Raw genomic sequence first — 27,692 nt, forward strand, 5'->3', positions numbered from 1 at the left:
ATGGAAGATGCAAACTCACAAGATGAAATAGGAAGCATCTTGCCACAGTTGGTGGACGTCTTCTTCGATAATGTGGACTGGTTTCTCAGTAAAGTCCCACTCTTTATTCCTGATGTGGATCTCAGACAGATTTCTCTGAAATTAAATGACAAAGGAACACTCTCCGCACTTCTCCAGGAGCTAATGGAGTCCCACGCCAAGGAATGGAGGGCTTTCATTCAGTATGTGTGCATGGAAGGAGAGCTGCCTATGGACTTGGAGACACAACTACTGAGTACGGTCGGACAAGGTAAGCTAAACCAACATGGCTGCAATGCATTCATATTTGTACAATATTTTTATACACATTGCCACTTCTTTGTTCAATCATACTTTCACTCATTTCTGTTTCAGTTACTGGTTGAGCATACATAAGCCACTTGTGCTCATGCAAACAAGCCTTAGATCTTGCTCTTCCAGTGCAATTTAGATATTTGTTAAAATGAAGAAGCAAGGCTCTCTTGAAAAAAAATGCTAGTAAGATTTCAATTAAAAAGAAAGATGTTCCTACACATTTATCATAAATAATACATTCTAACAGGTTATATATTAAAATATGTTATGATTATTTAATGTTGGAACCCGAGAAGAGCATCCATCTTAACACAACATGTAGATAATGATCCAGTTACATTTTTTGGCTGGAACTGATGTTTGTTTCTGCTTTTTGTGCTTGTATTTTAATTTTCTGTATCGGTTACATTGTGTGTTTGAAGGTTGGCTGCCACTTGCATTTAGTTTTAGTTTTGTTTTTGGGAACGTGCTAACAATGTAGCCAAACCGACACAGGTAAATGTGTATAACGGTAAATAAACCTTCTTCCTTCATAGTTGGGACATCTTCCCCTCCGGCACTCACAATTAATATAACTAAACTCTAGTTGAGGACATGGTCACCTGCACATCAGTAAACGTTTTAAAATGTAACTTGTATGATTCAATTACATAGTTACATACTTACACATGGGACATAAAACATTTCTGTCATACAGATCCCAGATAAAGGCAGTGTCCTTAGTGGTAATTGATCTATTTAAGTGTAGGGGTAAATTACTTATAAAATTAGATTTAGCCACCTTGAGCCGAGAAGGACTGGAGATTCACTAAAAGGCATGAAACCACAAATAGTATTTAATCTATAATGAGACATGCATATATTTTGTGCTATAGGTACAGATTGAGATAACTCTGGAGAATTCAAAAGCTTCCTAATAAAATAAACTGGTTGTAATGTGATATTTTTTTTTTTTTTAACACAGATCCTGCTGAAACCTACAAGGAGCAGATTGTTCACACACTGTTAAACAAATATGGCTTTGGTATCAAAGAAGACGCCAACCAACAATTAAAGCAGATGTTTGTGGAGCCATTGATCCAACAAGTCAAGGTACACACTAAGGTGTCAAAGCCAAAGGGTGACCCAAGCACCTCTTCGGCTATAGAAGAAACCCCAGGCACAATGAAAATATCTCAGCTGTTTGAACGTGCCAGTTTCTCTGGAACGCATGCTATTTTATTAGTCGGCATGCCGGGTACAGGGAAAACACTGCTGATGCACAGGATATGCTATGAATGGGCAAGTGGGGGATTCCAACAATTTACGATGACCTTTCTCTTTGAGTTTCGACAGCTAAACTTAATCAGTAGAAGTGTCACACTTAGGGAACTTCTCTTCAACTTGTTTCTCAGGCCGGATATAGATCAAGAGAAAGTATATCAATACATCACCGAGAATCCTCAGAATGTTCTTATTATATTTGATGGGCTTGATGAGTTCGCTGGGAAGATTTCCAGCAGTTCTAATAAGAGGAACATTGATCCCATGCAAGATGTTCCTATATCAGAGATGTTCCAGAATCTACTTGATGGAACAGTACTATGTGGATGCACAGTTGTGGTCACTTGTAGATCTAAAATCCTCACCAACCAGCTCCTTAGTTTGGCAAAGTGTGTAGCAGAAGTCTTGGGCTTTAATGAAGATATGGTTGAGAAATACGTGAGCTTGTATTTTCACAAAGATGAACTCAGAGACCAAGCCTTGTTTCATTTAAGGGAAAACCATACTCTCAGGCGCATGTGCTTCGTACCTGCTTTATGTCACATCGTGTGCATATGTCTGGAATATATGCTACATGTGTCATCGATGAAAATGCAGCTACCGCAAACGATAACGCAGTTTTACGTGAAAATGCTGAATATTTTCATTTGGAAACCGCAAATGTATTTGCCTAACGAAGCAATGGGACTGAAAAAATTTAGGCCTGAAATCTGTGAGTTATGTCAGCTGGCTCTCAGAGGACTCGATGAAAACAAGACTGTGTTTTATGTTGAAGATATTTCGGAGGACTTAAAGGGGTTTGCTCTAGGCCACGGGCTTCTCTCTAGGTTTGATGTAAAAAAGATGGACAGCAGCAGAGACACTGGATATTCTTTTGTACACTTGAGTTCTCAGGAATTTTTCGCTTCCTTATATCTAATGATAAGTAAGACTGTGACACAAAGTTCGCTCAAACAAAAGCTCTCCCTGAAATCAAAATGGAATATAAAGTATAAAACGAAAGACGACTTCACTGACAATTTCCATATATTTCTGTCAGGGTTGTCTTCCAAAGAGTGTCGGGCGTTTCTCAATGAGCTAGCAGAACACGGCGAAGTGTTGGTTCAGAAGAAACAGGAGACCATCATAGAATGTTTGGTCAAGTTTGCAGACTCTCAGCTAACAGGTCCTAAATTAATAGAGTTATGTCACTGCGTCTATGAAACCCAAGATCTGGATTTGGTACGACTCATTGGAGCGCAACTCAAATTCAAATACGACTTTAAAAATTTCAGGATTTATCCGGTTGACATGACTGCCTTAAGTCTTGTGGTCAATCACGGACCATGCCTGGTTAGCTTGGATTTTGCAGGGTGCCCTATGGAAGCGGATTGCATCGCCGTCTTGGAAAAATGTGATACCATTGAAAGTTTGAGGTACTAAAACTTTTGAAACAATGTATAGTTTAAAAGTGGGACACAGATAAATAGACAGCAGATATAACAGGTAAAGGAAAACGAGGGATTATATGTAAATGCCAAGTCTAACATTCTACACAGATTTGAGGCAGGAGTTCCAAGACCAAGAAGGTGATGACCTCTGTGTCTTCACCAATAATGTCTGGCTGTATTAAATGTTGATGTCATTTTAATGCTTTCTACTAACACTTATTAAGTATGGAGACCATCCATAAATAATGCTTCAATACCATATATCTTGCTTCTCAGCTTCAGAAACAGAAAATATGGAGATGAATTTGTTAAATCACTTTCAAAGTGTTTACCTGCCATGAAATTCCTGAAGAAGCTCAGGTGGGTGTTACCAGCTTCATCTATCATTTAGTGTAACTAAAAGGGGCTACAGAGACAAGGCGCCATAAGCATGCTATCTCATGGATCGCCTTTTGTTGTATTTATTGTAAATTCTATCAAAGGAAAGTTCCTCCATCTTTAACCTACAGAATTTTGTCGAATCTCTCAAATGTCCTCTACATGCAGCGATGCATTTTTATATTCCCACTTGTTTATTTTCAGGTTGGCTGCTGGAAGAATCACGGACGGTGCAGCTACCGCCTTGAAACAGTCTCTCCTCTGTTGTAAGCGGCTACAGGAAATTAAGTAATTACATTTCCCATTTCTAATTGACTTGTTTTTCGCCAAACGGATTACCTTGTTAAATGTCCCACACGTTTATTATCTCTTAACTTTAAACAGCTGGTGTTTTGTGTTGGTGTAGCCTTGGAGCGTATTTTAACAGAATGTCTGAAAATAACTTTGGAGGTCACGTCAGAGCGTACTGCGCATGTGGGAGTATGTTCTACCTCTGCTGTCACCCGCGAGATGTGTGTGACGTCACATGAATTAAAGGGGTCAGGTTTGCAGCGTCATGTCCATAATAATGAATTTTGCTTAAACATCATAATCTATAGACACATTTCCTGCTGTTTTGATCTACATCATCAGTTTGTATGGCTGTACAGCCTCCTTGATACCCTCATACCCAGCAAACATTGTGAGCACCTAGAAAAGAGGAACATCAGGGCGGTAAACAGAGACAGGGGTATTTGGGTCCAAAAGAAGGAGACTTGGGTGGGGGGGGGTAAAATGTTTCTTCCCCAGCCCTAGTGTTAGAAGCTATTACTGGTGCAATCATACTGCTCTAAAGCATGGTATCAAAAAACAGAAGGGAAAAAAAAGATTACTTTCACGCTATCAGATTATAGTAGTCCAGTGATGATTGAAACATTTGGTTACTTTACATAGATATAGAGGTAGTAAAAAAAAAACCCTCAAAAGCACCACCTAACATGGTGTAGAAATGGAGAGCTGCATTTCTTTTGAAAGAGCCATTCTGGTGCAAAGTTTTAAAGGTGTTCTTATCCCCGCAGTGACATGGTCCTGCTGATCACACCATTCAATGACTTTATATAATGGCAAAACCACTTTTAAAATGTTGTCAGCTGTTCATCTTGACGTGTTCCTCGGGAAACAGCCACATGCAAGAGACAATAATAAGAGACGATGCAAGAGAACTGAAATTGGAATCCTATCATAATACTTTTTGAAATGTACACAACATTTTTTTAAGTTGCTACATCTTATCTGTATTTCATTGATATGTAATTGGGGTATTTTTTCACAGTTTGCAAGATAACCATCTAAAAGCTAAGGAAATGCTCATATTTCTAGTAGTGTTTGAGAAGATGGAGCAGCTGAAGCAAATTGAGTAAGTTTTCAATGACTTGCTATTCATGAGATCCTTGCTGGGTGAAGCCATAGTGGGCCATGGGGTTTGTAGTGTCCCAGCCCTCTACTACATGACCTTGTTTGCTAACATAGGAAAGGGCATCATGTTAGTGGCCCGTACTTGCTCAGCCCCTTGGACAGCTGGCTTGTTCCTCCATGGTTTAGTAAAATGTGGATTTTGAAGGATGTGCATCTGTGCCCATACAGAGCTCTATACCTGTGACTGTTGGCCGTCTCACCCTAGAAGCTTTGGCTCCACTTTGGATATAAAAAATGGATTGAATTTTGTGAAGCAGCTTTGAGTAAATGACTGTAATTAAGTACATGTTCTTATCCAATTAATAAGTGTCTCATTGTCTACTGTTTAACAGCCTGAGCAACAATGAGCTTAATGCGAAAAGCATCCTCACTTTGTCAAAAGCGGCTTCCAAGTGCTCGAGAATAACTGAAGTTCAAATGAGGTAAATGCCAGGAATTTTGTGTTAATGTACAGCATTGGGTGAGCACACTGACAACACCAACATATTACTAGTGTCTTGTGGGAACTTTGCATGGGTCTGAAGTGGATACAAGCAGGGAAGAATGATAAAAAAAATAATTTATATAATTGTTTATTTTTCTCAAACCCAGCATAAAATGTGCTGTGTTTATTCTGTCTGATCCATTAAATAAGTTTTTTTTTTTTTTTTTGTAGCGTTGAACCCACAATAGCAATCTTCAAATCAGATCTCTCCTCACCGACGAGGTAAAGTAATACATGAAATGCTCTGAGGTTAAAGTAGCAATGTTTCACAGAGACCCAGTGGGTGGAAATGTTGACTTGAATATGGGGTGGAGAAGGTTTTTTTTTGTTCCTGTTATATATACACGTATGTTACTGTCCAGACGGAATCTGTTACTTTGCCCCCCAATCCTCCCTCTCAAAGCAAGTTGAGCTTTTTACCCCCATGATGATTTGGTAAGTCATGCCTTACAGCACGGGTAGCCAAGTAGTTGGATCGCGAAAGAACTGAATATCAAACATATCTATTTACTTGGATAAGTGCATGTAACTCCTGCTGGCACACGACTTTGGTTTGGAAATAGAATTTTAAATATATTTTTATTTTGTAATTCTAGCCCACCAACTATGAAGAAATTCAAGAGTGAAGAGATCAATGGAGACAGAAGGAGAAGATTAAGGTAAAATAACTCAAAACGGTACCAGTTTATTAATAGCTTGAGCAACTTCAGTGATGAATACAGTGAGAAAGCAACTTGATGGCGCTAACTTTTCTTAACGATCAGTTAATATGAAAAAGGATAAAATACACAGGTCAAAAAACCGGTGACCCAAAGAACTGACACATGAGTAGGACTGTGTATTAATCCTTTAGTAATCACTCCATACATCCAGAAGAGCTGTCACAACAGTTGTGGTTTCAACTCACTCATTCACTATTCATTCTAAGGGGCCAACACTGGCAGGTTTCTCCAGAAAAAGGCTGACCTGACCCTGTATAACGCATAAGCCTTTACTACAGCAGAAGCTGAGACACAATTATCCTGACAACGCTCCCTATAGTAAACAGACCTTATAGTTAGACATAATAATTCCAAACGGCCTTAAAATGTTTCAAAACCCACCTGCAAACTCTGTTTATCTGATGGATAGAAAGGATTTATTGATTATTCTATAGAAATCAATAGATAACAATAAAGATGAATCTTAGATGGTTTATGACAGCCAAATGAGTTTTTATTTTATTTTTTTCTTTAACTGTGAGTATTTTACCGTTTTGTAGTCTTGTGAACTGCCACCTGACCCCGGAACACGTGCCTCCACTTGTTGAGATACTTATGGACTGCTCACATCTTTCTGATGTTAAGTATGTATTTTAAATAAACGCTCTGATGAAATCAATGATTTAATCCATTTGTTGTCAGTATCCTCTGACACTGCTACAAAAAATGATAGTTTGGATGTGTATGTAATATGTTTTCTTTTATTGCAGTTTGTCGGAAAATTATTTATCAAACGCTGGGATCCGACAAATTGCCCAAATCCTTCCTAAACTAAGATGCCTGCGTTCCATTAAGTAAGTATCCGGAATCCCACACTATGAGTATGAGTGTGCAGTTCATCAGGGGTTTTGAGTTGCATTGGGGAACCTGTCGGCGTGTGTACGCGACATGTATTTTAAATGTAATTATTAGTGGTTTCTGCTATTCCAAAGCGCGCAAAAACATGTGTAAAGAAGAAAAACTAACGTATATGTGAAGGCAGATGTGTCACACCAGTGTCAAAGGTGATCTAAAACAGCCTCAAGCATTTATATATAGATACGAGTTGGGTTAGTAAAACTAGCAGTGTGTGCATATAAATGGCCTCACCCTTGATATATAAAATCATTACGGGCAATTCATGGTTGCTCAAAGTTGACCATATGTTTCTATCCTCCTGACTCACTAGCACTTCTACAGTAAAGGCCTGCATCACATTTTCTTTTTACCCTTTTTAATCTTCTTTTGAAACCTAGAAGGAAATCTTTATATTCATACATGTCAGTGGTTTACCCTATAGTAACATGAGACGATAAATTAACTGCCCTGGCTGCTGTCTCAGTAAATTACACCAAACACTCAAAGTTTGAACTACTCATCTAAAATACTGAAATACCACATTTAAATCTCTAAATAATATACTTTTCTTGTAGCTTAAGTGGGAATGACATGTCCATGTGTGGAGTTATTTACCTGGCCGAGTGCTTATCTACAGTGGAGAATATGACCGATCTCACCATTAGGTATGATTCTCATGTCAGCAACTTTGTAGAAACACTCAAAAAACACCTTTACGCTCCTCACCAATTTCTCTGGTCTGATTGCAGCTTTTCGGGAAGGCAGGTGGTTTGGATGAAACTTCAGAAGAGCTACAGGTACTGCTCTCTATTACCATCATTTGTGCAATCAGAGCAGAATTTGCAGATCTGACATGTGTTTACGTTAAAATGACACATACGTATTTTGTGATCAAAAGTTGGTTTGAGCCAAAGTGTCATTTCAGGCAGCAGATAGGATGCATCAGTTGCTGAGATACAAACTAGGTATAATAAACAGGTACATTCTGTATAGAATAAAAACAAGGGGGTTTGATCACACAGCTCTTAAGTACAACTTCTATAAAAGATGCTTATCCTCGCCTTAAAATGATATTTTCCTTTAACTGTATCTATGGCAGCTGAGAATTCCCTCTTACTTGCCTACTCTACAGGGAGAAAGGTTTACTGACCAGTGCTGAAGATTGGACGACCTCCACAGGGACATCAAAAAACTTCAGGTGGGGATTAGTATGATTGGAAAGGGCGTTTAGCCCACGGTCTGTATTGATTTGGAGGAACAGTGATATTTTTCAGAACACCCAAACAGCAGCCATTCTTTGGCCTCTTTTACCCAGTGTTCCTATGACTTTTTCTCAGACTTCGCTTCTAATTACATATCAATACTCCATTAGCTGGGAGTCCTGTAGTTCTAGGTCATCCTGGTGCCCCAATTTTCCTCTGGATGTCCGCTCAATTTCTATTTTTAAAAAAGTCAAATGAAATAATAAAAAGCTAGCAGACAAACGTGTCTGGGGCACACTGCCAAATTTTAGCATTATCTGTATGTTGTATTCTTGTTCTGCCTGTCTATGCCTCTGCTGACCAACCATCACAAAAATACATGATGTTGGCTTTCTGTCTAAAGTAACTGGGATAAAACCCCTACCACACTTAGTGAACAAAAGGTTCGTTGAGCTTTGCGGCCAAGCCAGGTTGTCTTGTTTCAAAGTTTTACTTTCTCCCACTTTTGGGGGCTCCAGTAAACACCATGATCAGGTCTCCTTTCCATTCTTGCAAATACCCCTTGTGTTCTCCTCTGAGTTCATATTCCACTTCCCCTGGCGTCTGTATTCCCATAATTCATCTTCTTTAGATTTACTGCCGTTCTTGTTCCTCATGTTCCTCTAGTCTCACCTCGTGTCGTATGACCACTCAGAAGATGCAGCAGATTCTTCAAGCTCTTGGACGGTGCACTGACATCACAAGTATCAAGTATGTACCTGTTTCTATTGCGAAAGGCTTCATTCCATAACCAAAACAGCTTTTGATGAGCTAGAAATCCCATTTATTTGCCAAGCCTTGAAACATCATAACATTTGTAACCAATTATCATCTCTAAATCAGATCAGATTTTGCTGCTTGTTTACTACATTTATCTAGGATGTCTCTTGTATGTCTTTAAAAGTAATTAGAGAAGAGGATATTATATTATCAATGCTGCTGTGTCCTGCCAAGGTGATTAAATAAAATGGGACTCCGTTCGTAGTTTAGTTTTAGTGCATTGCTTTCTACCATTTCAGGAGATAATATTTCTTCTCCAATTGTTATGTTTTCATCTAGCAAGGCTGAACCTGCATTTATTGTGAGAACCATAGGAAACAAAGTATCAGCAGAGATTGCTGGATCTTCATAAGTAGATTATTGGACGCATAGGTAGATCTCTAACTGTTCTCAAAGAAACAGGTGCTGTTTGGGTATAGCAAGAAAAACAGTTCAATGGAAAGCTATATGTTGGCTTCTCCTAGACTACCCGTTGAGGAAGCTAAGGTGTAGGATGTCCTGAGGATGATGGTTTATCTTGAAATGTCTACATGTAAGACTCTGACTTGTGTGAGTACATTGCTTAATAGTAATCTTCTCTCTGCAGTTTATCTGGCAATGGATTGAGCTACCAGAATATCGAAAACTTGTTGAAATACTTGCCACAGTTTCCCAATCTGACTTTTCTAAAGTAAGTATTTTATTATCACAATAACTTGGGGGTGTTATGGGGGCAGAGGAAGAGGGACCTCTGTCCTTGAATGTACAGTCCAAATATAGGTTTAACGCGTGGATTTCCAGAGGTTCTTTTTCATTATAGTTTATTTTCAGCCTAATATTTAAAAGTGTTTTATTTTTGTGAATCAAAGCAGTAATAAAAAGGAGACTCTACATAGGGGGTAACCCCATTGTTGGAGAAGTAAAGTACTACACAATATAAAAATGCTACTTTGTATTAGAAGTCATATAAAAGAAAAAAATAAGAATGTGAAATAAGTGGGTTGAAGTCATTCCTACACTTGAAAAGATTGACTCCTTAAAAACAAGAGCCGATTCAATAAATAAACCTTGGTCAGAGACATCAGATTAAATTCAGACTTGGTGTTGTAGAGGGAGGATAATAATAATAAAATACTATTGTAAATACTATCCAATCTCTATACAAAGAATCGTACGTAATATGCCTTTAAATATGAAAATATGGGGAAATAGATTACGATCAATATTCCACTAAAGGGTCAATAATATAAATCAAAATACCACAGCAACCACATTTATTTAATGCAGGTAAGCATAAGTTATAATATATAATAAAGTGTGGCCATAGTATTGAATTTATATTACCAGACTCATCACAACATAAAGCAAAATAGCCATGTGGGCTGGATCACCGTAACTATCATTCATTCAGTGCACTTATATATAAGCTACCATGTAAAATATACTTCAATACTGGGAAATTATCATTTAATTTGTCAGTGTGTGTTTATTTACCACTTATATCCACTGGATCCATAGTGGGGAGTTAGGACCTTTGTTACTTTGTAATTTCAGAATATAAAATGTAATACCGAGGTACCTACCGAAGCCCATTAACATTTTCTGAAGGGCTTCTGGTTTACCAGAATAGGAATTCAATACGGTTAATAGAGGGTTAATTTCCACAGCAGACATTCAATATGGGGAATAGAGGGTTAGTGCCCTGGGAATTAACCCTCTATTAACCACCTGTCATGTGTGCCAATGAGAGTAACTTTTACAAACCACCCCCATAGCTCTCACGGCTTAAATTTCCTGCTAATGCAGCGGCTCTGGCCACGTCCTGTAAGGAAGCTGGCGCGAGGCTGGAGAAGTTTGTGATGTAAAATCTTCCTAATTAGAGTTTTCACTTAATTTAACTGTTTGCAAATAACTAATGCAGCTGGCAGTGTAGCAGGGAACGGACAGGCTAGAATGCGGCACTGACCGCCAGGGCTTAGCGTTACCAAATCTAGAAACCTGTATGTGTAGGCGCCATTACTCTTGGTTCTCCTGACCTGAGTTCAGTGTGACCGGGTGTGTGTGTGTGGCATATGAGTGAGATATTCACTGCATACTCTCCTTAATGGAGGATCTGGACAGCAGCAGCAGTTACATGGTGTGCGAATCCGCTGTTCTAAATGAATGCTGGCGTATACTTTACATGGTAGCCTATATATAAGCTCAGCATTGAATGAATGGTGGTTGCAGTAAGCCATTCCCAAAGGCTTTTTCATTTAATATTCACTGATTGCGACAGTTATGTTGCGTGGAGTCTGCTGATGTAAATGAATTCAATACCATAGCTACATTTTATTATATAGTATAGCTTATACGCATTGGCTAAATGTTGGTTGATGCGCATCGACTCACAAGGCTATTCCTTTATATTTAAATAATACTTTAGTTATTGAGTGTTTAGTGGCATAAATATGACAGCAGTGGTATGTAGACAGTAATATTGCATCTAATTTACATAATTGCATATGACATCATATAATCTGAGTATTGTGGGTGTGTGGCCTAGCAGTATCTGCACATGTACAATACACTTGTACCAGCAATGTTGGGCTGGTCTCCTGATTATCCCCCGTTGCATGGAGGTACCAATTTCTGTGTATTTGCTGAAGTTGACCAAACAATATGCAGCCCCTGCCTTAAAATCCGTTTACATGCAGGACGGCTGTTTAGATAATGCATGTTACATGAATGATTGCGTGAAGCTCATGCGGTCAGGGAAGATTTTTTGAATAGAGGTTGGATATTTGCGATAGTATTTTATTCTTATTTTCTGCCCTTTACAACACTATGGCCCATTTTGAGCTATAAGATGTGTCTCTGACCAAAGCTTATTTATTGAATCGCCTCTCGTTTTTAAGGAGTTAAATCACATTTTTGCTTAATGTGTGGTATATAGACAGTTGTGTGCCCTAATTTGTTCAATTGCATACAATTGTATATAATCTTGAGTATTTTTATCCTGACTTTTGTTGTTTCTGTAAAAAATTATAGTTGTGTCCCTCTGCCCTTGGTGCAGCTGTGATTTAGCTACACAAAGGGATTGTCTTGGTAAAAAAAGACCCTTAAATTTTTATTTTTCTAGTTTCAGTAACAGTGACACTTCTCCAAACTGTGCTTTATTACTGGCTAAGTCAGTCAATGTCTGTGAACGCATAAAGGAAGTTGACATCAGGTACATTATCAACTGGTTATTTTTATTTTTTCTTTCCCGTCCCATTTTAATGTGTTCTTCTGTCTATAATTTATAAAAGTACTCCCCAATCGTCTATCCTGCTGCAACATCCCGCTGCTTTAGCCTCTTCTCTCTCGTTTCCCTCTCATTTAGTATCCCTTTTAGCTTTTCTCTGCTGTTTTCTTCCTAACCGTGCTTCTCCCTATTATTCTCCCCTCTCCATCTAATCCCACTACTGCCACCAATCTGCTGATAGCTTGGCTAGAAGAGAAGTCTATGTTTTGCCCACATCCCCAAATAAAGCACATGTGACTTAAAATATTGATGTATCTATACTTAGTATTTCTGTATCCTTTATGTGTTTTGTGAAAACATGTATTCCTATCTGGTTTTAAGGTCCAGTAAACACATGTGCCTTCATTTACAAAAACAACAAAAGGCTAAAGAAGTTATCATCAGGTATGCAACAAAAAATCACATATATACAAACACACAGTACTAAGACATCAGAGGTGCCCTCTTTGGTTTTGAGAACCTCTGTGGCTTGATATGTTTCTCTATGACTGCAGGTCCACTAAACGCTACCAGACACCTGTTTGGCTTATCTTTGGACTTCAGGAAGAAGGTGATATGATCACCTCTTCCATGAACAATTTGATATAATCGCTTAGAATTCTGGAGTAAAGCAACAAATACTGAGCTATCACCGTGTTCTCCAATGGAATGTTTTTCAGTTTCTCTGCACTTCTATGAGAAGCAATGTTCCTTGTGATTGCTCCACAGTGAGAAATGTATCATCTCCTGTATTTTCCTTATACCTCTGTGAAGGGGCCGTAGACACAACCTTCTAATAAGATTCCTGGTAACAGTCCTGTTCTTCAATATAGGTTAAACCACTGCAAAATTGGCAAGAACGATGTGAGCCAGTTGGTGACTGTATTCCAGAGGATACCAAACCTGATAGAAGTCAGGTGTGTATTTGTTTCATACTAAGCACAATCCAATGGGATAAACAAAAGCCATAGTATGGCTTCTAAAAACCAAGCCTGTATATTCCATAATCAAATTTCCTAAGAATAACGCTAAGCATTGACATTGTTCATGAAATCCGTGCCATTATGGATGGGCAGAATCATGCCATCGCGTCTGCTTATATCAGGATCGCATCTGCCGATATAGCAACAGTCGCAAAATTCTAAATCAGTCATGGGTTATAGAACTAGAACTATGTTCTCTAAAACCATAATAAAAACAGCTGTTTTGTGTTTTGTTCAGCATGTGCATGAATGAACTATCAGAGGAGGGTATCCTCAATCTCCTCACTGCTCTGAGCTCCTGCAGAAATGCTACGGAGGTGACTGCTCGGTAAGGTAGATGGAGGTCAAAAAACTTGGTGTCCCCCCCCCCCCCACACACACACACACTCACACTCATTTACCATGCAAATTATATTGTCTGTCTATAGATATAAACACTGGATATTTCCCATGATGAGGAAATCTAAGTATCTTCTCCATATTCCAGATGAGTTACATAGAAGATACATTATGGAAAAGCAAACAAAGAATAACATGTTGCTCTTTCAAAAATATTCGTTTTTACTAATCTTCTACCCGATTAATAATTTATATTTTGACCCAATATTTGTATAATAAATTAACAGTGGAAGAACTTTAAGTTAAAAAATGAGGGAATAGAAACACATAATTTGACTGGAAATAAGAACCATTCGGCCCGTCTAGTCTGCCCATTTTTCCTGGTGCAGAGACTCTAATCTTAATCAGTCGTTGGTCTTGTCTAAGATTCAGAATCCATATGTCTATCCCATGCATATTTATATCACGTTACTTTATTAGCCTGGACCATTTCTGATAGGAGGTTGTTCAATTTATCCACCACCCTGATAGCACTGGTTAATAAGCAGATAACATTTACTTAAACTTTATGAGAAACACTATTTTTATGGGAATAACCATTGTTCTTTCGCTCTTTTGGCCTAATTACAGCCAAGCAAAATGTGTATCTTATATGAGAGGATTTGTTTATTTATTTTTGCCAGTTTACACCCCAGAGAAAACATTCATATTATATTTTCACCTGGTGGGGACATGTTGCAAAGCATAAGGTAAGGCCACTAAACTATTACTGTCATACATGCAATAACAAGTACAAATACTGTATAATTTATAACCATGCACATATATCTTTATGGTCCATGATTGTCCCTATTGTTAGTACTGAAATAGTTATTTGCCAAGAACAGTTTTGTATAAACTCTTCCCAGTCTGTTACAAGAAATACATTTTTTGAACCTTTTCTACGTATAGCACATGGAAGGCCAAAAAAAGCCATTGTTATGAAAATGCGGCCCCTAGGTGAGCATATATTTAGTCCAGTCAAAAATGGCAATAACACCCCCATGATCTAAAATCATCCTCCTGTAACTCATCCAGCTTCTCCATCCCAAACAGGACATACCAATTGTTTTCGGGGCGCCACCAGCTCAACGCCACAAATGAAATCCTTCCGGGAAGGGTTAATGGTTGCGTAGATAATTAAGGACTGAAAACAGACAAGATTTGGTTAATGAAATAAATGCATCCAAAGGGAAACCAGAAAATCAAACATGAAAATCATGCTAAATGTGAACATTCCTTTTATATTGTAAGATGCTGACGCTAAAGATGCCGTAGAATTGCAAAGATTGTAATGTAATCTCAGTAATTTAACAGTGCATTAGGATGGCCAACCATGCTCTTCAATCTGGTGACAATAATGTAGTTTAGTTGTGCTTGGAAAGTACCGCTTCACACTCTGAGTTCAATCGAGGGCCCAGCTTCTTTCAACTTCAATTCCTAGCATCCCCAGACAGCACGTGGCCCGAGGCAGAACACGGTAGCTTTACCCAAACTCGCAAGATATCCGTTTGATATTCTTCTGTGTATTTTGGGGGTTTTCTGTCATGGTTTAGGGACTTGTGGCAAATATGTTCCAGCACAAGGTGGCAGTACGGGGCAACTAATGACTTTCACAGCAATTCAACAGGCTCCCAGCCTTTCCCCACTTCCTCTGTTGAGACGCAGTTGCTGGATTACAGCTCCCAGCATCAGGAAAAACAAATACCAAGACACACTATTAGTATTGTAGTTCTCTAATAGCAGAACATACCCCCTACCCTCCTGACAGAATAATCTAGATATATATATATATATATATATATATGTTTTCCCCTTTTATTACTGTGCGTGCTCTGTAATTATGTGCAGGAATGTTAAATGTGATGGCCACTTATATAATTTGCCTGTAATAGTATGTAGAAAATGTAGAAAAAACGTCTGAAAACTAGAGATCATCTCCCGGATAATAACAGATACTCGGTATGGTGTTATTGGTCATTGTTTTTAAGTGGTCTGCATCCCAACAATCCTAATTCCCAAGAGATAAATCTCACTTTTTAGTGAGAAAAGAAACATACGCATTATGTTAATACTTTGGGGGCTTTCGGCTTGCCTACTGACACTGCTCATGCCTACTCACCGATGTATTAAGAGGGGTCGCTGAGGACACATGCACGGAGACATACATCCAGGGGAGGCATGGACACTTAAAAGTCACAAATGGCAATTTCCAAAGCTTTCATCTAAAAAAAGTTAATTCCTGTTCTCTAATCCCAGCTCTTGAATGATTTGTTTTAGGTTGGCGGAGTATAACTTCCAATCTGAGCAGTATAAGAAGCTCCTTTCTATCCTGGAAGATTGCTCCAATTTAACCCATTTCAAGTGAGTGTCTCGTTCACGTTGCCCGTCACAACGTGAGTTAGAGGTTCTCCTAAACATGCACGCATTTCTGCACTTGCAAAAAGTTTAAAGGGGGAAGTGCAATTATATTAAATAAATTGCTTCTTACACCAAACACTTATAAAAATTCAAGACAACTTGCAAAATATTTTTGAAACTTGTTTCTGAACGTTTTAGTCACGCACAGTGTACACTACCGTATACACAAACCCAGTTCTTATTAAACAATGGAATACCTGTATCCTAACCCAACACGAGGACCATCTGCGTAAAGCCGTATGGGGAAAAACACTTAACAAGGACATTGATAGCTGCGCCATAAATCATGCAACACGCTGGCTTATGAGCTGTGGGTGACATTAAAATATTATAATAATAAAACCACTATACACTAGTTACACAATGTTACTTTAGGTCCCAAGTAAAATATACTTCTACCGTGCTGTCCATGTAACCTTCTTTCCACCAGTTATTTTTTCTTTTTTAATTACAATCATAACAGGTACAGCAAAACCGCTCTTTTTACACTTAATTGCTCATTCTATAGCCAGCACTGCCAAAAACTGGCATTGTAAAATCACTAACTATTGGGAGCAGAATTCTATGCAATGTACTATCTGAAATATTTGCCCTTTGTCGGAACAACAAAGTGTGTACTGAAAACTCGTGTCTACGCAGATCGCAGAACAATGAAAAATTCCTTGAGGTTCTGGGTGATTTCCTTACAGTCCTGTCAAGAAAATCCTGTATGCTTACCATAAGGCAAGTCAAAACTATTAAAAAAATAATCGGGTCCTACATTTAGGGAAATAATGAATTCCAGATGGGAAAAAACTAAATGTTCAGATACTAAAAGAAATACATTTGGGCAAATAGAATATTTCCCACGAGAAACCCCTTTTAACAAGGTGGAATTCCGCATAGATATCTTTCTAAAGAACAGAAGATTCCTTCAGACATATTGGCCACAGCGGGGCTCTTTGCAAAGGCTGCCTGGACCTTTGATGACCTTCTTGACTGCTGCACATTCCTGGCAGTGTTTACTGTCCCTTTAAACAGGACTTAGAAGCCACCAATGCTAATTTCAGTAGCCTTATGTTTGAGAACCAGACAGTGTTTCTAGGCTCCCTGGATAGCGGGGACGTGTTGACATTGTTGCCTCGTGGTCCCTGTAATACCAAAACGCTTTGTGGAGATGTTTTCACAAACACATCTTCGTTGGGTCGTTCAGAATGTGTATTGATAGAGGAGATGTTAAATGGCAAGCTGGTGACCCCTGCTCTAAGAACATATTTATTGTTTGCAGTAACGATGGACAATTTATGGAAGATGAGCACGTTTTTCTACTTATGCACACACACCCGGAAATCCTTGCAAGCATTGGAGCCATACGGTGAGCTTTGCTATATCAGAGAAAGTCCTACTGTCCTGTGCTGTGCCGTCCAGCCATTTAAGTTGTTATCTGTCGGATACATTCTACAGCTCATTTACAATAATTTGTTTTTAAGAAGATAACATGTGTTTATACAAAGATACAATTTTACAGTTTGATGTCTAATCTCAGTAAAGCCCTGGCCTTAGTCACAAATTCTAAAAGAAGTGTCTCATTTTGGCCATTTGATATGTTTGGAGATGAGTTCTCAGACTGTACAGGGTTAGTTTCCTCTCCTATGAGCACAGGTGTCACTTTAATTAACATCATCTGAGACAGACACTGATTGGTCGACCTGCGCTCATCTGAGGACATCCTGAAACCCTCCACCGAGCAGCCCTGCGGTATGTAAGGCATATAACAGATTCCTTTCTGTGAATGTATGAATCAAACATACTGGTTAGAACGTCCCGTGTACCGGTCAACAACCTCCAACACGTATGTGGCTTAGGGAAAAACGGCCATGCTCTTGTCCCTTATTCTGGAGGGACTGATGCCGGGGAAAGTAAGCCCTGTGGAAGCAAACTGAACGGTGAAATGATTCCAAGCAGCTATGTACATAATATGAGATGTTTCCTGGCAGAAACGAGTGGTCTGTTGGCATGGAGCAGATTATGTGGCTGAATCATCAAATTAGTCTTAGTCACCTCCAGTAGTTTAATGGTGTAATCAACTGGTATTCTTTTTAAAGATTCATCAGCAGCACATGACTCATTTCTATAGCCCTACATAATAAACGACAGGAAAGGCAAAACCAATGCTAACCTGTGCGGTGCATCTTATGCCATACCTTACAAGTGTCCTGGTTTATGTGGGACAGTCCTGGTTTTCGGGACGGTCCTGGTTTTGCAGGCAGTGGGGATCATGGACCGGTTGTGGACATCCTCTGATCTCCTCTAACTGTCCCAGCAAGCTCAATGTAATAAATGGCCTCTGACCCCATCCCTCCTGGCTCTGGCCACACACCCGAGACAGATGCTCCAATTAGGACACCTGAAACTATGAGCTTATGTTATAGTTGGCATTCAAAAATGAAAGCCTAGAATGAGCACCCACCCCAGGAGTAATATATTCAATATTTGTATGGTGTATTCATTTCCATGAACAAATTCCCTGTGTATTAGTCAAGGTGCTGACCACTTTTTTTGGTTGTTTGCTTGAACTCAGCTTATTTTTTTGAACAATTAGAGGAAAGTTCTGTTTTGCACTTTAATTATAGTAAAATGGACACAGAACCCTTTCATCCAGTTATTTCATTAACAATTTAAAATGTGGGTGTGGATATCCCATTTTGTAAAAGCCAGTTATCCCGAATGGTTAATGTACTTCAAAACTATTTAAAATATGCTTGAATGTTTTGTTGATTTATTTTTGGGTTCAGATATGAGGTTTTACAATTTTCTGGCAGTGTTCCAAACAATACACGGAATAATACATTCTCTGTCGGTCGTTTACAGCCATCTGCGTAATATCCAACTGCTAGCCTAAAGCTTGATGGGAAGGCAGAATAATAACTTTTGCTCCTGGTGCCTTGGGGCAAAAGGGCGGAGCTGGAAGTAGGCGGAGTTATGGTGGACTGCATGACTCTGCCTACTTTAGACCCCGCCTTCTGCCCCGGGTCACCTGTACTGGAGCTCACTTACCTGCGTTTAGGCTGTTGGGCTAAAACACAATGCCGCCTGTGCAGTGTAATGCTCTGTGCTTAGGCTGTATTCTTATGTAAGGACAGGACCTCAAAAAGAACTGTCATGGGGAATTTGGGACTGTTGGCAACTATGCGATAGTTTCATCCCAAACGCTGGAGATTTATTCTAGAGGTTATTATGGGATGCACTACTTGTTATATCCCATTTACCCCCTATACAGCGCTGCACGATATTATGGGGCATATTAACAGATATAATAATGCAAATATTTTAACTGGAAACTGAACAGACCCAAAATTCGAGACACTTAAGAGATCATATAGATTCTGCCCTGCACAGCGCCAAAGTTCCAGTTGCATGTAGTAAGTTGCTGATAGATGTGTGATTTGTATTTTTAAGTGTTCTGTACTTATTTTGCACCTAGGGTTTATAAAAACAAAGTAATACTCTACTTAAAAGACTGTACCGAGCGAATCCACACAAGGTAAAATGTTTTATTTTTGTAAAAAAAATCAGGTGGGGCTGGGGGGGTGAATTGCAGAGATTAAAAAAAAAAAAAACAATATGTGATGGTCTGGCCCATAAGGGGACATGTTTTTGGCCACAGGTGACAAATTGTTTTAAAATATTCATTTTTGCTGAGCTGGGCATTTTGTGAAATTCCTGTAAATTTCTGCATTTCTGCTTTATTTTTTCAGAACTGATATAAGATTTCAAGGATTACAATCTTTGAGGTAAATGCTTGTTTTTATGTCTCTGTTAAGAAGACACCATGTGTGCCCCAGATTATGTAGCTCGTTAAATGGTTTAACAGACCAAGACGTCTTTTTGTTCTGTACGGTCCCAAAACTTTTGCAAAATGGGATTTACATTTTGGATTCTTCAGGTTTAACCACTGTGGACTTCAGGATAAAACCCATTTTCTAAACACATTGATGACGGAGTGTACAAACCTCACAGAACTGAAGTAAGTGGGATGTAAAGCTTTTTTTCATGTCTACATAAAAGCCAGTTTCCCATGACTCTCAATTGCTGCTAGGAACAATGGGAACCAATAGAGCATCGCCATGGAAACGTGGCTGCGCACTTTCTACAATAAGAGCATAGCTGATCCCTGGCTATAGAGCGGCCTGTCTGCTGATTGGCCGCATCACCCATGATGTTGACCTTTAACTCTAACGGGTGAAATGAAACACATGGGTCAATAAAGGAATAAGCCTTGGACATCCCTTCCGGATATTTACAAAATACACATCTGTTATGGTCACCTGCTATGATACAGGCACACCATATGGACAAAAGTATTGGGACACCTGACCATTACACCAACAGGGACTTTTATGACATTGCATTCTAAATACATAGACATTAATATGAAGTCGGTCCCCCCCTTTGCAGCTATAACAGCTTCCACTCTTCTGGGAAGGCTTTCCACAGGATTGCGGAGTGTTTCTGTGGGATTTTTTCCCCTTTCTATGTTCTGGTACAGTAAACTTGGAAGTTGATATAAATGCATTCCAAGGATTAAAGAGACCATTGCACTTTATTATTCTATCACAGCTTATCTCACAACTTCCTGGGTGATGACAGAATCAGTGTTATTGCAGATTCGCTGCCTTCACTTGTCTTCCTGAAGACTTTGGAGTGAGTATTTAATATATTTTGCTATTCTAACACTCAGTACAATACAACTGTTCTGTTCTGTTTCAAAGTTTTAGCATCTCATATAAGAAAATAAATTACACTGCATCACATACCCAGTTCTTAGAATATAATGATCGGTATCATGTCCCCATCCCTATTCATTATTCCTCCAAATACTCACGAACCCAGCACCCAGCATTGCCTCTTAGTGAATTATTGCATAACTGTATATAAAATTGTTTTCCTTGCAGAATAGAACAAGTGAACATGTCGCAGTTCGGCATGGCACAGATCGCAAAGAATCTTCAACGTTGCAAAGCCATCCAAAATATCAAGTGAGTTATCCACATGAGTTATAGTGGCCATGGCTCAAGAAAAGTGCCTGACCGCTGATCTAGAACAATGAGCTCCCATGGAAGAGGCTTGGTCCTATTTCTGATAAATAATGTTCCCGGTCTGCTCTCTTGTTTTTCTAGTCTGTCAAATAATGAGATTGGTGAAGGAGGAGCATTAATGTTGGCAAACCTATTGGCAGAAAAGAGGCATCTCCAAATATTAAAGTAAGTTTTCTTCCGTAACACTCAATGTACGTGTATATGTATGTAAACACATACATTATGGAATATAATATATCTTTTTATCACCAAATTCTTTGAACTCATAGAATGGGTGAGTCACAGCATGGAACAAAAGGTAATAAAACCAATAGTTTGTATCGGTAACACCTGCATTTATTTATTTTTCCAAAATAGATTACAGAAAGCTAAACTGTTACATCTTGAGGATGTTTTCATGAATATGTATAGAGATGTGAAATCACAATTATATGTGGTAGATTCATTAAATGCCCCTTTTATTAAGAGTAGAGTGCAGAAAATGTACAGCACTCTTATCAAAATAATCTAATGGACAAGATATACATAAAAAAAACTAAGATGTTTCTCACTTTCTAGTGTGTCCCATTGCTTCTCGGCAACATGTGAAGGCGGGGGACGTTTTATGCGGGAGCTTTCGAAGTGCACAGAATTACAAGAGATTTAGTAAGAAAATACTTGATTGTCCTGCATATCTACAGTGTGGTGTTTGCCTACTGACTGTAACCAGCAAAAAGAAAAAAGAACCGTGAATCTTCTAATCTGTGTGACAAAGAACATAAACCCATTAATGCCAAGGTTGCCCCCATAATGATCCAAGGATTTTGCAACCTAGACATCCTTCCAACACGGCTAAACACTGGTGTATTGAGTATTGTTAGCACTCTTGCATTCGAGAGGGATGCTCTGATACAGACATGCAGCTGTTAGACTAGACCTGCCATGAATAAAGCTAAAGCCTGTATAACACTATACTCTTTCACCCCCAGTATAAATTCTATATGTCTGGACGATTCTTCACTTCATATATTGTGCCAAGGATTCCCGCAGATGAAGTCCTTACAGAAGCTAATGTAAGACAATACCGCTATACATTCAAGTCTATTGTAATATAGATGGCCAGTGGATACAATTATGTGACACCTTAAAACAACATAAAAAAGGTGTCTACCTTTCTAGAGCTTCTTAAATTTACATCAGAACTTTGGCCCACATTTGTGTGGTCGGCGGTACTCGCCACTATATTTGTTAATGTATAATAATAATTCCTAAATTTGTGAGCTTAAGATGCAGTTTTCCTTAAGTAGGAATCAACCTGGTGAGGGATCCTGGTGACTTTAGTATTCAAGTTCTCTTGTTGGACCTTTTTTATGCTTTAAATTGTATTTTGTAGATAGTATCCCAAATCTGATTTCTCTTTCCAGATTAAGCAACAATAATATCACCTACCAGGGTATTTTGAGTCTGGCAGAACATTTTAGCACTGTTACCAGCATTGTGACCATTGAGTAAGTTCCCTTACTGTTCCTTTAAATTCCCAGCAATGTGGGATGGATATGTTATTTATTTATATATATATATATATATATATATATATATATATATATATATTATAACCTTATTTTCTGTTTTGATATCATAGCCTCTCTCATACTCACATTGGCCCATCGGGAGGAATAAATCTTGCTGATGCTCTAAGAAAGTGTGAGCTCATGGAGGAGTTGATGTAAGTATTCTGTCGATAGCAGAAGAAATGCACAATGATTACGTTGCTTTGGCAGAAACCTCTTTGGGCTTCTGTAAGCATTGGTTTCCAGTTGCTCCTAATCTTATACAACTCTGCAAGTATCCATGAGCTAATTGCATAGCAAATAAAAATGTGCATCGCACGTGCAGAATATACACGACTGCACATAACTCAATAGCATTGTTGTTGAAATATTTTTTCCAATGTTTTTGTTTCAGTTTAGCAGGAAATAATTTAGGAGATGACACTTTTGTTCAACTAGGAGAAGTTCTACCGCATATGAAGAAACTGAAGTGTATTGAGTAAGTATAGTTTAGATTAATGGCTTTGTCCTTGGAGAACTCCACATTCTAATGCTGGGTGACCGGCCTGCATATTTTCATGTACTTAATATGACACGAAACGATTGAGAGCAACCACCGTGCCAATGTGTAAATGCACAAAGGAAAACAATATGTAGACCCTTTGTGTCTGCGTACAGTGCTAGGATGAGTGTGAGCTGTTGGTAGGGTGTTGGTGCACAGTGCTTGAATGTGTGAGTGTTTGGTGTGTCAGTGTACAGTGGTTGAATGTGAGTGTTTGGTGTGTCAGTGTACAGTGTTTGAATGTGTTTGGTGTACAATGTATGGTATGACATCCAGGGGGCAGGGGATTTCTGTACAGAATAGGGGCAAAGCAATTATTTCCTGTGCCTGAGTGTGATGCTTCTGTGTACATGTAAAAGAATGGCGGTGCAAGAGAATATTGAACCAGTGAAACTCGGGTGGGATTTAGATTTTCAGGAGGGACACATATAAATAGAATTGTAAATCCCAAATCATGAAGAACACGACACAAAAATAACATTTAGGCAATCATAACAATGTAATTTTGTGTACTGAGTTTCCAGGGCTGGCAGTGACCCTTTGTGATACTTTGCCACTGCTGGGCCGCCTATGCATCCCACACATTTCCTAGCTGATTATCCCCGTCAGCTGCTGTTTATTTAGCAGGTTTGTCGTCCTAGGGCATCTGATGACATCAGCACTGTGGAGTATATACAGGCAAGCGCTGACAGGTTGCCATAGCAACTTCCTTTTTAGCAGCAAGTGAAAAGAACATTTTATTTTGTTCGCTGATCATGCCAGAGCTAATATTCTCTCTGCTGACCCATGCGACTGCCAGACTGCGTCCAGCTCCAGACTGTCAGATCCCTCGGCACAACCAAATGTGCCATGTTTATCAGTTCTACAAAGATGGCCCTGTGCGTCTTTGATATACAGAACCTGTGGAACGTGTGTTCCGTCTGGAGATCAGAGAGTGTATCTATATTGGAACACTGTGTATTATAATCGGAGCACAGTGCATATGTTTTACAGAGCAGAGTAGATCTATAATTTACACAAAGTAGTCTGTTCTTCTAGGGTTGTTTACTTTGACTATAGGATCTTCATTAATGATAATATAAATTTATTAAATGCCTGTTAAAATACCTTTATTGTAGTATAGAGGGTCAGGGGCTTAGATGTAATGTAATGAAGTTCTTTTTTTACTGAGGGTGGTAAATAAATGGAACAGTCACGTGGAAGGAGTGGTAGGGGCTAATACAGCAAGGTAATGTAAAAATGCATGACGTATCATAAAGCTATCCTGAATCTAAGACGAGACAAAGGGCTCATTAAGGTTTGAGTCTTTAATGCAGGAAAGTGGGCAGACTAGATGGGCAGAGTCTGGCTTGTGAAGAAATAATGTGACTTCTTGCCATGAGCATTGCATTTCTGTGCCTAGCCTACAGTCCTGTCATGTGGGATCCAGTGGCGGAAGTGGAGTGGCACAAGCGCTGGCCTCGTGTCAACAGATTGAAGTCATCAGGTAAATGTTTACTGGGCTTTGTGGTACTGATCAAAGTCTAGCTCCGGGTCCATCTCTTCTCCTGTAGCTCAAATTTAACCCCTTCCAAAGAACAACACAAGTGGTATTAGCCTGGCCTACAAGACTCTTGATAGGCTGTAAAACCAGCCAATTGCAAACAAGCCAGTCAGTTACAATCTTGCAAACCATTCCAGCATTCTGAAAAAAATGACAGCTTCAAGGAGCTTGTAGGGTCTTATTCAAGCAAACTCATACTTTGTGTCTTCTTAGGTCACTATAAGTGCAGCTTATATGAAAATGCATGTGTGACGTTGAAGGGACATTGTGCCAACTAGTAAACAATGTTGTCTTTGTTGTGCATTCCCTTTGCAGTTTGTCAGACAACACTTTAGATGAAAGCTGTTTGCTGACGCTTTCAGAAGGCCTGCCTCAATTTCAACTTCTGAAGCAGCTTCAGTGGGTAAACTTGTGTTTGATAATAATGCTTTGAAAATACAGCGTATTTAGTTCTATCTTCTACCTAGAGAGGGATTTATTCACTAAGCCTGCAATTAAATTGACCTCTATGCACAACCAGGAGCAGCCTAACTTCTCATTATTTTAATTCAAATCATACTATCACAATCCACAAGGCAGTCCATGCCGATGCAGAACAGAGATCACGGTAAACTTTATAGCACCGTATATGCTGATCGTAGTTCCCATAACGTAAATCACTGTAAAGGGGCAAGCATGAGTCCTAGTGTTACAGGCCAACTTCATCTTTATCTAGTCTTGCATCGTAGCTCAGCACAGCGTTCGCTTATTATGCCTTTATAACACTGCTTCAATGAATTAATCAAATTTTGTTCCCTGCGACTTCCCTCCCCAGTTTAAAATGTTGTGGAATCTCAGACAGTATTTGCATATCTCTGGCAGCAGCGATTGGATTGTGCCAAAGCCTGGAAGAACTCATGTATGTACGCATTTATATGGTAATATCAAAGAAATATCTCCTGTCCATGACGAATATATAGATGAAAACGGCAGCTAATGATAGTTTAACATCTATAAGTCATTTATCTATTAGCTTGTTGATATAATGTACAAATGAGGGTGCCAGGAGTGTGGTCGGAGTATCTGGACACTGGTTAACAAAGCTAAAATACCACTTAATTCCCAGTTCGTAGGCCACTTCTCTACCCCTAAACCTTCCAACGGCTGCCTTAACCAATCGGCTTCCTCCAAAAGTGACCAGAACGTTTAAAGGCGAGGGTCAATCGCGCAAATCTGTTCCTGCTGACAAATTAAGATTTGCATCGCTTTATCCAGTTTATAATGATCATTTAATGCTGGTTGAATTATAAAATGTAACAATCTCGTCAATGCCACAATTCCACAATGTATTTCTGAAACGCATGTTTACACTTGTACCCTTTTAATGGCTTGAATTAAGATATAGAAATGTTCGGGGCATATGTATAACATTACGTGTTCTTTCAGATTATCCTGGAACAACATAGGTGATGAAGGGGCTAGCACTCTGGCCTTTGGATTAAAACAAATGCGTAAACTTCAGAGACTGGAGTAAGTAACAGATGAAATATGTTTAATGATGCAGTATCTACAGCATACAGTATAAAAAGACTGCCCTTGAAATAATTTTGTTTTCTCTCATATTTGTTCCTAAAGTCTAGAGAAAAATGTTATTCAAGCACGAGGAGCAGAAGCCATAGTCCAAGAGTTGGCCATCTGTTTTTGGATAAAAATTGTCTGGTAAGCGAAGAACGCTCCTGTTTATTGGCACCGCTTGACCATCGATAATGTTTGTCCACCAGCCATTACTCTTGATACTGAGATATATTGCCACCTTTCCAGCTGTCTGCTTCTTGTCCCCACATTTATCACAGGTATGTTTTTCTTTTCAGTTTATGGGGTAATCAGATCACAAAGGATATTGAAAATATGCTGCAAGAACAGGATCCAAGAGTACACTTCTCCTTTTTTAGATAACTAATGCAAAAAGGAGCTGCAAGAAGAATTTGACTGTAAAGTCAACGTTACCCCATGCGAGCTCCCACTAGCTTCATAAGGATTCAGATGAGAATTTGGTCAAACATGGTCAAAGATGAACTGGCCGGAAACATCCCCCCAAGACTAGTATTGTGATATTTTCACAGGGAACAATCAACAGGGATTGAACTTGCAAACAAAAGTCAGGCGTTCCCTCGGAAAATGGTAACTTTACAGAGTGTAAAGTTATAAAATGCCGAGCCAAAGCACCAATGCATCCAACCGCACGAGTGTTCAAAATTGGAATACATGTTATGCTACTATTGCTAAACTGTACAAAGTATGTATTACTTGAACGATTATTACTTGAGTATGTGTTCAAACTTTCTAAAGTACACTAAAAATCATTTGAACTATTGTAAATGTATGCATAGTTTGTATTTTCATGAAGCACTGGTTTAAAGTATTTTTTATTGGGTGATATTATGGTATTATGCTATAAAAAAAAAAAAAAAAAAAAAAAAACCACCAGTGGAGATTTCCAGAATCCCATTACTTAGAAATGGGCAGCCCTGTGTAATAATGACAGAACCCCTTGATGATGGGATTGTGGAAGCCTGCATCTTAGGAGGTCCTGATAAAACTTTGTAAACCCGTGTAAGTGTTTATATGTATTTTTTTTTTTTATACCTGTGGAGCCTTTTATTTTATTGGTTATGTGCTACTGACTACTAGTTATAAAACATTTTCCTGGGTCCTGAGATGTACTAATGAACGAGGTCTGTCCGTTTCCACCTTGGTTCACCCAAGTTTCTCCCTTCAGAGACAAATATTTCTAGTTATGACTTGTATATTGAGATGGCAGAGATGCATCTTCTCTGAAACCCCTGCTAATGTTGTCCTTTTATTCCTTCTAGGCCATGTCACCTTAGCTATTTGCTATGCGATGAGATGGTTAGGAATATCATATGACATTGCAATGTTCCATTATACCGGCTTTAATTTTAACGTTCCATGTTAAATTCACGACTGGGGTTAATATTTTATTTGGTTTCAA

The 27,692-nt window shown here is 38.9% G+C and overlaps 1 protein-coding gene across 1 annotated transcript; it reads left to right on the forward strand.

The window, feature by feature from the left end:
- LOC149299063 (protein NLRC5-like) lies at nt 1-27,567 on the forward strand. The gene is made up of 23 exons (XM_089486569.1): nt 1-289; nt 1,298-3,011; nt 3,303-3,386; nt 4,717-4,800; nt 5,192-5,281; nt 5,515-5,565; nt 5,940-6,002; nt 6,815-6,898; nt 7,517-7,606; nt 8,810-8,893; nt 9,549-9,632; nt 12,063-12,152; nt 13,040-13,123; nt 13,428-13,517; nt 15,848-15,931; nt 19,452-19,511; nt 20,923-21,006; nt 21,148-21,231; nt 22,470-22,553; nt 23,011-23,094; nt 24,560-24,643; nt 25,016-25,103; nt 27,553-27,567. The coding sequence occupies exons 1-23, from the start codon at nt 1-3 to the stop codon at nt 27,565-27,567; spliced, it is 3,648 nt and encodes a 1,215-aa protein (XP_089342695.1).
- The last annotated feature ends 125 nt before the right edge of the window (nt 27,568-27,692 follow it).

The sequence above is a fragment of the Sceloporus occidentalis genome, unplaced genomic scaffold, assembly GCF_023333645.1.
Source record: "Sceloporus occidentalis isolate IW3139 unplaced genomic scaffold, rSceOcc1.0.p SCAF_29, whole genome shotgun sequence".
Taxonomy (NCBI): domain Eukaryota; kingdom Metazoa; phylum Chordata; class Lepidosauria; order Squamata; family Phrynosomatidae; genus Sceloporus; species Sceloporus occidentalis.

What these genes read in the sequence shown, in the direction of transcription:
- LOC149299063 (XM_089486569.1), top strand. Translation starts at nt 1, where the DNA reads ATGGAAGATGCAAACTCACAAGATGAAATAGGAAGCATCTTGCCACAG. An exon ending in AAAGCCATCCAAAATATCAA is followed by an intron (nt 21,007 to 21,147) that starts GTGAGTTATCCA and finishes TTGTTTTTCTAG; the next exon opens with TCTGTCAAATAATGAGATTG. An exon ending in CAACAGATTGAAGTCATCAG is followed by an intron (nt 24,644 to 25,015) that starts GTAAATGTTTAC and finishes TTCCCTTTGCAG; the next exon opens with TTTGTCAGACAACACTTTAG.